Below are 9,609 nucleotides of genomic sequence, written 5' to 3' on the forward strand. Positions count from 1 at the left end.
GAACCCGGGCCTAAGACAAGTGGCGACTAGGGGGCTCATCTGACACCAGGTGCTGTAAGTTTAGAACCTGCTTTAATTTTTGGTTTATGCTCACAATTATTTAGAGAGCCAATGAAGTGCTTGGAGGTATGACGCAGGTGAGGTTGATCAGTAATATGGCTGCCACCGAGGTTTACAATGAAGCTCTAGCGAGATTAAAGGTTTGTACTGGGCTCTAGGATCTTGCTTCGATGGCTACTGATAGGCAATCTAGGAGATCGCCGAGTTCGCAGCGCGAAAAGACCATCTTAGGGCTTCGATAATTTGTAGTGCTGGTGCCGCCTCGGCGAACGAGTCCGCTCTTGCGAAGTTCCTTGGGAGTCTTCCGAAGGTGGAGTCACCTGTCGCGAATAAACCACTGTTTGATTTTGTGGCACCAGCCAAGGCCTTCTTCCCATTACCATACCAGGTTTCTTATACTGCAATGTGTGTGAAGACAGTTCCTTACACCAACAAGGACGGGGCGTCATTGCAAATGCTAGCTCAGCTCTTGACACACAAACACCTCCATCATGAGATTAGGGAGAAAGGAGGGGCGTACGGAGCTGGTGCGTTCCATCGGGGCGCTGGTGGTGTATTTGGACTTTATTCTTACCGAGATCCAAACGTGTCCAATACACTTAAAACCATGGAGGGCGCCGGAGAGTTTGCGCTGGGGAATGACTGGACTGCGAGAGACTTGGAAGAAGCTAAGTTGAGCGTCTTCCAAGGTGTTGATGCACCAACGTCTGTAAGTGACGAAGGAATGATCAATTTTATGGACGGAATTACTGATGATATGAGACAAACGTTTGGCCCCATGCCCGAGCTTCTTTAGCCTCATCTTGTGTTGAATACTGACATATATATAGGCGACGAGAGCAACTCCTTGATGTTGGAGTGAACGATATCCGCGACGTTGCCCAACGATATCTTATTAACCAATTACAAAGGATGTCTGCAGTTGCAGTCTTGGGCGAGAAGAAAGACTGGGCGACACCGGAAGAGGGTTGGGATGTATTCCCTCTAAACATCAAGCCTGATGAACCGGAGAAGGTCAAGCTATAAGATGTTGTAGCAGCCGGTGGGTATGATTACTAAATGTACACCGCCAATTTCTGTAACTATTTTACACTTTAGTGGACACAAACGCCTCTCTTATATATGCCTTCTGAGTAAGTGCCACCTTTTTTTGTTTTGTTTCCTAATGTGGAACCTAGCGCGAACCCAACAGATCGTCTTCAACGTTTAGTCCATATGTTGAAGATCACTGGTTCTGGCGCAAGATGGAGACCGAACGGGACCTCCAATTTCAGATCCCTGCTTGAAAGATATTGAGTACAGGACTAAACTTGTATGAGGACAGCTATTTTTCAAGTACTGGTATTGTGGCAGGTGGAGGAGGGGCATCTCTGAGATCACGGATGTACTAGTACAGCGTATTTGAGATATAAGAACGGCCCGCTTGCAAAGTCTCAAGGCCTAGTATTGTTTTTTGTTATGGCTTCCGTAATCTACGAAACCAAAGAAGGTGAAACTAATGAAGTGACAATCGCGATCCTGGGGGTTGCCAGTTCCAAAACTGTAATTGTCAAAAACGTCAGGTTTGTCATGAACTATCGCTTACCACACCAACCTCTTCCCAGCAGGAATCATGTCACACTCGAGTATCCTATTAATGGCCTAGCCTGACTCTAATCCACTATATCCTAGCACTACCTCCACTATCAACTCTCTAGTGCTCATACTCGGATATGATATAATACAAGTATAGTACACGCAACCACAAACGGTCCCTCCACCGGTATCCAATCCAATCCCACCCCACTGCAATGAAGCTCAATGCTAAAACCGGTATGACCCCTCCCTCCCTCCAGGCTCCAACCCCCTCTCTCCAATATTCGGATATCCGTTAACAAAACCCAGCCCTCCTATCGCCCAAAATCCTCCTAGTTCCATACGAACCCCACCATGTACCGACCTACCACGCCTGGATGGAAGACGAGGTATGATACCCATCCCCCAAACTCTCACTCCTATGAAATCGACCGAACCTTATCCTTAACATGTCGAACTTCAGGACCTCCGCACAGCAACCGCCTCCGACCGCCTAACACTTCCGGAAGAATACGCAATGCAAAAGTCCTGGCGTGAGGACGGGGATAAACTCACTTTTATAGCTTGTCTTCCCCCTCTTTCATCCTCTTCCATTGCTGAAATGGTTAGAGCGCGCAGGGATGACGCGCCAGAACGTATGCTTGGCGACGTGAATCTTTTCCTGTACCCTTCGCCCGAGCACGATGAGGTGGAGGGGAAGGTCGTGGCGGAGGTGGAGGTCATGATTGCGCGAAGGGAGTTTCATGGGATGGGGTTAGGAAGAGAGGTTGTTGGGTTGTTTTTGTGGTATGTTGGGATGCGCAGAGGGGAGGTTGTGGGGCAGGGAGGAGGAGGGGCGGCGGTGAGGGAGCTGGTGGGGTTTAGGGTCAAGATTGCTGAGGGGAATGGTGGAAGTATTAGGCTTTTCGAGGGGTTGGGGTTTGAGAGGGTTGGTGGGGTCAGTTATTTTGGGGAAGTGGAGTTGGTTCGGGGGGTTGACGGGGGGGGTATGGAGGGTGGGGGTGGGGAGGGGGAACGAAGGATTTTGGGGTATGAGCATGAAGGTGAGGGTGAGGTTCCATAGGATTTGATATGGTATGTTACAGCAGTGGTGGGGGGTGCCGGATGAGGCGTGCGCGGGCGAAAGCCAGGGGAGTACGATATACGTTTCGCAGTCGTTATACCAGGTTACTGATATGCTGCTGTTCGCAGCTTCTCACTCAGGCAAACTACACCATGTGCTCAGCCAAATCCAAAACTCAATATGACCTTGACACAGGCTCTTCTCCACTTCTATAAACCTACAATATCCCCACTGACCACGCGCAGAGCGCCGACCCATGAGACCCGCCCGCCATCGATCCCGCCGCCCCTCTCTGCCAAAATATCATACCACGAAAGCTCACCCCCTCCCAGCCACCCCTTCCCCTCGCCCCGGACCGCAACCCTAACATCCGCCTACACCACAACAACCCTTCTAGAGTTTTGCTTCTTGCGCACAGACCCTAACGTCCTGCATGCCGTCATCTACATTCACCTCGACCCCGGCCTGTCCGGAACAATGAACCAGACCTACCAATATAGCGGCGGCATCCACAAGCTGCCAAGGGTGGGTCCGGCACTATGGCCATAGCGCCACTGCGAGCGTGCCCCGCCCTGCCCATAGTATAATCATTGTGTGAGGGGGTGACTGAATGGCATGAGCGCACCAGACACCACTCCCCCCAAAAAGTCGAGACAACCCTTCGCTGGGATCCACCGATACTCACGAGACCGCGCACACACGAGCGCATGACGGATAAAGGTCTGCAACATTGCTTCGTGAGTGCACCCACTGGACGAACTCGGGGCACTGGTTTCTATCAGCAATTCTTTGCACTCGCTGGAGGTTAGGGTTGCGGCGACGTTCGGGGAGTATATACCACCCAGGCCTGGAAGGGTTGCTAATAAGGCGAGTGACGCTTTAGCCGTGGTGCCCTTGGTGAATGGGTGGGTGGTTGAGCTGGGTGCGGGGGAGGGGGAGGTGAAGACTGGGTACATGGTTTATATTTCGGGGGATACGTTATATATTGATGAACTCGAGGAAATTCCTGAGCTGTTTTAGGGGGGGTTGATCTATCTTAGTTCATCTTATCATAATATTAAGTTACTCCTCTAGTGGGGGAGGCTGGCGGGGGATAGGAGGAGCGACTATCCCTGGGCCGTCATTGCCATTCGTTGTGGCTGCTATGGGGATTCATTTGGTGCATTTTGTTAATGCCGAGGTGACGATTCTTTCACATTTGAGCATGCCCTCACTGTCAGTGATACTTTGTCCGCGTTTCATGGCTGATGAGGGACAACGATTATGAGGTATATTTGAGCCCCCTAGCCTCAGAAAGGCCGCGACAGGGTTGGATGGGAAATTTGTGTACCTAGCTCTGGGGAATGCATTTGAATTCGAAGTGAAGGTTAAGCTAGAGGGTATCTAGTAGTAATCAGAAAAGCAGTCTCCCTCCCATGTAGCACAGCAGAACTTCCTATCGGTCATCACTCAAAGTACGTCCCAGTAGTTTGAATCGTGGAACCGCCATCGGATAGCGAAAGAGAGAAAACATTGATGCCATTGAGCGACCATGTTTCACTATACAGCGTTCCCGCCGGAGACCCGCGGATACCCATCTACCCAGGTCGATGAATGAGCCGATCAAGCCATGCCCGCCTCTAAAAAAAAGACCCTGAGCATGAATCAAATCTCTCTATTAAACATTTTTAAACATTTTTTTTTTATTTGTTTGTGAAACAGAAAAATAAATCGTTTTTTTTTGTTTTTCGTACACATCATTTCTTGGAAGTAGCGGGGACGTCGGTCGTGACGAGCGCTGGTTTCCCATTAGCAGACGCTGACAGGAGGAAGGGGAAGGGAGGGGAGGGGACAAACCAGGAGGAAGACTCTGCTTCAACTTCTCCGCCTTCTCGGCATCGTGGAGGACGAGGGTGTACAGGTGGCGATGGCAGCGAACCTTGAACTTTATGGTGTTGGAGCCTTTGGTTGGCTTCTGTAATTCCATAGTAAAGCATTAGTATTTCCCTTTCTGTCTCCCATTCACTCCCTCTATGAGACCCGGTTGATATGGATGGGTCGGGATTGAAGAGCCATCGGTGAGGACAAACCTTAATTCTGGCAGCTATGTACAATGAAAATACATATTAGCAAACACGAATTGAAGTTTCCCGGGGGGAGGGAGGGCGAGAGAGAGAGAGAGGGATACCCTTAGCATCATCCCTCTTGCACAGCTCAAGAAACTGCTTGATATCGTGAACTTGTTTCGGCATGTTGATGGTTGTGGGTGTTTTTTTGCCAATGCCTTCCTTCCCGTGCGCTTTGCCGTTCCAATTCGTAGTCGTGGTGGGAAAAAGAAATCACGAGTGCATAGAATTCGGGATGTGGTGGGTGGGTGTGCGTACGACTGCTATTTTATCCGAGGGCTGAGCCCTAGCTCATAATGTTCTTTTCGGGATCGGTTTCGATCTAATCTTAACAGCGGGAATCTAATCTTGGTCCCTTGAGAAACGAACCGAGCCAGCCACGCGTCTGTGGCATTTGACGTATGATACGAGTATCATATGATGGCGAACTTAACTGATGAGGTCAGAATTTCCCAGGCCTACCATCGCTAACTTATAGGTATGATACTCAAGTGCACCAAGTGAGTCCACCACAAATTCACTCTAGAGTGTCATAAACCCACTCCAGCCTCGTTTGCGCAACCCGTACGCGTGCCCGCCCGCCAACTCATCTTCCCTAATCCACCACCTATATCCCTACCAAACAAGTATGCCACAGACACCTTTGGATAAGATGCTTACTTCGAAAGTACTGTACTATTTCCCCATCCACCATCCTTCTGGATTACTTTCGTTCTTTGCTTCCTTGCTGTTCTAGATAGCTAGCTAGGTAGATAGAGGGGTAGATGACGATGGAAGAACTATACAGATATATTAACGTTGTTTCTCAGGATGCTTTCTTAGGTTTCTTCCCCGTCCAGCTTCTCCCCAAACGACTGCTACCCAGCTACTGTACCCCATCCAAGTCTCTACCCTACCCTGCCCTACTTGTGAGTGGAACAAAGTTATAATAACAAAACTCAGCATTCTCAGCAATGGTCATAGCAGTATCCGCCTGGTCAATAATGAAGCCGGACGTAGACTTGAGTGTACTTGGCGATCCTACTGGTGGTATTACCCCCCACCCCCCACCCTACCCTACCCCACCCTACCCTACATATCCTCCAGATACCGTTCTAACAAAAAACAGACCCGGAAGAATGGACGGTTGGCGAGATGGAGGTGTGGTTGGGGAGGGTATGTATTGTCTTCTATGAGCCCTGTGTGCTGTGGTGGGGTTTTGGGGGAATGGGGGAATGATTGAGCTAGAGTAGGGGGGACTGACGGCTTATTGTGTGGCAGAGAGGGCTAGAGACTTTCGGCACTCGTGAGGAGGTACTTGAGAGGGTTAGGATGTGCATGCGGGCGAGGAAGTAGGGGCGTTTTAGGCGACGGTTGTGGATAGGATGCACAAGGTGGCGTATCGAGAGGCGAGCTGGTCATGCGTATGCGTCTGGTACGATCTGTTGCTATTGTGGGGTATTTTGTAAGTGCGATAGTGGCGGTGGTATGGTAATTTGGCTTGTTGGAGTTCGGGACACGATTTGGATATGGGAAATTGTTATCAACTTTTCCTCTAACTTTTCAAGTAAACACAATACCTGTTAAATCTCTTTCTACCTTTCCTTCACCGTGCTCTCACTCACTCGCCTACCCTAGCTGGTGATGCCTAAGAAGTGCTTTCCAAACCGATTACCATTTTTCTAGATATTAGATCAAGTGAATATCGAACCCGTTCGGGTAAGATGGACATAAGAAATGTTGACTATTTACAATCAACCGCGGAATGAGGGAATGTGGAGCCCATAAGGAGAAAGAGAAAGAAAGGACCGCAAAGCATGAAAGGTATGAAAGAAGAAAATGAAAAAAGAGAAGCAAAGAACGAGAATATTTTGTACAACGAAGATCCAAATCTGAAGAGTAAACAACGAAAAAACAAAAGTAACAGTACTCGTACTACTCGCATCCACCTCAATCTCTACTTAGAAACAAACAAATCACATTTGTGTATTACTCTATAGTCCAGGTATGTCAATGAATAAGAGTAGGCCGATATAACGAAATTACCTCTTGTCCTGTCTCATTCTAGTAGAAATCAATCAATCATTCAACCACTTCTCACTCACTCCAAAATGGAGGTGCCAAGGGAGCAAGGGAAAAGGAGTATCCATCCGTAAGGGAGAAATTCACATCGATGGTGCTTAGTCGAGAAGCAAGAAATAAAATGAAAGGTTGAAATGGTAATCGTGGAAGATAGGTTCTAAGCAGTGGCCATTTCAAAAGCTCTGTGAAAAAGATCATGCATAGCGTGCCAATGGAATAAAATCCCCCCGAGCACACATACATGCCAAATGTTGTGGCTGCCACCGATCCAATCAAAACATCCCGGGTAAAACCTCTCGGGTACCTGCATGGCATATATTAGAGCGCCTGCGATGTAAACGGCAATCTATACCATGATTAGTATTCATAGCGATAACGAAGCAATGTCGCAGGGTAGGCGGCGGGGGCATACAGATTTCAACACTGGTAGGTAAAATAGGGCAACCCACGAGCGGCCTCTTGTTATGGATAATTGGATCATGGGGATGGTTCCAGTAGCTCCTAGAGTGACATAGAAGGCTACTCTCCAGACTCTCATGTCCGCTCTGTTGAATGCGGGCTTCCATGGGAGGATGACTCCAGCGACGCCAAAGAGGAAAGTAATAGTTATATAGATCGACCTGCTGATGGGCTCAACATAAAAGGCAGTATATTCGGTAGTGATAATACTCGCCGCGATCAGCATAGAGATGCCAGAGTAATCGACACAAGCGAAGCGCTCCATGGTTGTCTGGTGTGAAATGGAAGAGAAAGTATGCCAGATAGTAGAACAGGCGAGTGCCTTGGCTGCAGCAAGGAAAAACAGCCCATTGATGAACTTGTCGGCAGTGGTATGGTTGTTGAATATCTGTGACATGGGGTAGAAGTAAAAGGCGATCGCCAAAATGAGGATAAACCCGAGTCCGTGGGTCCAGATATTGCACGTTTCGTTATTAAGTGCAAAAGCCGACCTCACGCACTCCAATTTTGTCTCCGTAAAGCGGTACCCACGGGTGATGTACGGGTTCACCCGCCATGGGAAGGGTAACTCTTCGTAGGTTATCAACCGACGCTCCCGTGCAGCTTTAATGGCCCGTTCGATCGACTCGGCGAGCTTGTCCTTCGCATCGATAACGGCTTCGACTCCACGCATGGCCTGACCTAATTTCCGATCCATACTGGCATGCGAGCACATCTCGAATTCTGTCAAGAGCTCCTCTAGGAAACGAACGCCCGCGTGTACCTTCGCAGGTAGGGTCTCTTTCGCCTCGATAACCTCATGGTAACTAGACTCCAGCACCTCGACGATAACCCTAGCTCTTCGTTTCCCTTCCCCGATGACTTCCCCTCCAACTCTGCCGCATCCTTCGCGGACAGCCTGTAGCGTGTCGTACGCACGCTGGATACCCTCGTCAAGTTTTATATTTCCGTACTCTTCCAAATAGTCGAGACGTCGTTCAAGTTCGCTCAAGAACAGGTCAACCTGGGGGGGGCAAAAAAGAAAAGGAAAAAAAGAATAAAGTGAGCTTATGTGATCCCCCGGCCATAATTGGCCCCAAGAAATGGAGCTACAAAATGAGAAAAGGCTCAAACCTTGAGGAGAAGAATCGAGTCGTCCTCCAGGAAATCCGCGGAGAAATTGCGTGAACGGACATGATGTGAAGAGTGGCGACGGCTCTTTCTATATGTGACTTTCGGAGAACCAAATGTTTTCCAACTGTCGGTGGCCGTACTAGTGCTCGATCCCGCCGCTGCGAAACTAGCCATTTGTAAGTTGTTTGAAAAAACAAAGCAACACCCTTATGGCCTCTCCTTTCTCTTTCTGGGAAAGTTAAGAAACAAAACTAATATTTGGGCGGGGAGTCTGGTGTGGGTGGATTGGACTCCCTCGAAGTAGAGTGCCTGTATCTGCCAAACAGAATGGGGAAATTTTGGCAAATGAGAACAACCGTGGGTGTAAAAGAGAAAGGAACAAGGCTGCCCTTCCAGATAATATGGAGGGAAGTAGTGGAATTAAGGCAAGACGCGTAACACGACGGTTTACCTGGAACCAGGGGAGTGGGAGCGGTAGGTAGTGTAGATGGGTGTCTAGAAAAACAACGGAGGGAGACAAACAGAGGTTCAACCGTAGGGACCAAGGCAGAGGTGAATCGCGGGCGAGGGACTATAGGGTACCGAAGAAATGGTACACACCGAGGGCGGGGAAGGGAGTTTAGGAGAGAAGACAAAGGGGGGTGTGATAAATACGATATGATATGGGTACAAGTAGGTTAAATGGGGAAGGGGCGGCGGTGGAGGGCAGAAGGCATCAATACCGTGTGAAGCTCTAAGACGGAGAAGGAGAAGGAAGAAGGACGGACAGGAATCACATCTCTTTCAGCGTAGTAACGTAAATTAGTATCATACCAACACCTTTCTTTCTGGTCGTGGGTCACACTTTTCTGGCTGCCGGCACCCAACTCTTTAAATTTACCCCCGTACAACAATCCCCCAACTCGCAATGAAAACAAAAGAACAATATGATAACTGGGCTCAAACCCCGCTACGGTACGCGAGGTAAATTCAGAATGGAAGTGAATATCATACTCGAGGGGAATCTCAAATAATTGGACATTGTTCAAGGAGGTCCAAAATTTCCCCCTTTGCAAAAGGGGCGAAAACACACCAAAATGTGTGCCGTTCCGCCTCTCAGTGAGACAAAAAGAAAATAATAATAAATATTATCCCTTAATCTGTTGAGACATTCGGTCCAGATTGAAATGTCGT

At 48.8% G+C, this 9,609-nt stretch overlaps 4 protein-coding genes; 3 read left to right on the plus strand and 1 right to left on the minus strand.

Annotated features, from left to right (window-relative positions):
* The window catches only part of GSTUM_00011995001 (uncharacterized protein), a 3,919-nt gene extending 2,738 nt beyond the window's left edge, over positions 1 to 1,181 (plus strand). The window contains exons 6-8 of the mRNA XM_002842273.2: positions 107 to 200; positions 254 to 828; positions 891 to 1,181. Of these exons, the coding sequence (XP_002842319.1) occupies positions 107 to 200; positions 254 to 828; positions 891 to 1,086 (865 nt within the window). The 3' untranslated portion in view covers positions 1,087 to 1,181.
* Positions 1,182 to 1,850: 669 nt separating this feature from the next.
* GSTUM_00011996001 (uncharacterized protein) lies at positions 1,851 to 2,499 on the plus strand (the record flags this gene model as incomplete). The annotated part of the gene is made up of 4 exons (XM_002842274.1): positions 1,851 to 1,872; positions 1,945 to 2,024; positions 2,099 to 2,421; positions 2,469 to 2,499. The coding sequence occupies 4 exons, from the start codon at positions 1,851 to 1,853 to the stop codon at positions 2,497 to 2,499; spliced, it is 456 nt and encodes a 151-aa protein (XP_002842320.1).
* Positions 2,500 to 4,033: 1,534 nt separating this feature from the next.
* GSTUM_00011998001 (60S ribosomal protein L38) lies at positions 4,034 to 4,929 on the minus strand (the record flags this gene model as incomplete). XM_002842275.2 has 4 exons in its annotated part: positions 4,034 to 4,475; positions 4,535 to 4,652; positions 4,768 to 4,781; positions 4,866 to 4,929. 4 exons carry the CDS (start codon positions 4,927 to 4,929, stop codon positions 4,435 to 4,437), a joined length of 237 nt encoding a protein of 78 aa, XP_002842321.1. The 3' UTR covers positions 4,034 to 4,434.
* A 502-nt stretch (positions 4,930 to 5,431) lies between these two features.
* GSTUM_00012000001 (uncharacterized protein) lies at positions 5,432 to 6,386 on the plus strand (the record flags this gene model as incomplete). XM_002842276.2 has 6 exons in its annotated part: positions 5,432 to 5,470; positions 5,613 to 5,686; positions 5,746 to 5,768; positions 5,803 to 5,832; positions 5,912 to 5,958; positions 6,064 to 6,386. 6 exons carry the CDS (start codon positions 5,432 to 5,434, stop codon positions 6,136 to 6,138), a joined length of 288 nt encoding a protein of 95 aa, XP_002842322.1. The 3' UTR covers positions 6,139 to 6,386.
* Between the last annotated feature and the right edge of the window lie 3,223 nt (positions 6,387 to 9,609).

Source organism: Tuber melanosporum (genome assembly GCF_000151645.1).
Source record: "Tuber melanosporum whole genome shotgun sequence assembly, scaffold_93, strain Mel28".
NCBI lineage: Eukaryota > Fungi > Ascomycota > Pezizomycetes > Pezizales > Tuberaceae > Tuber > Tuber melanosporum.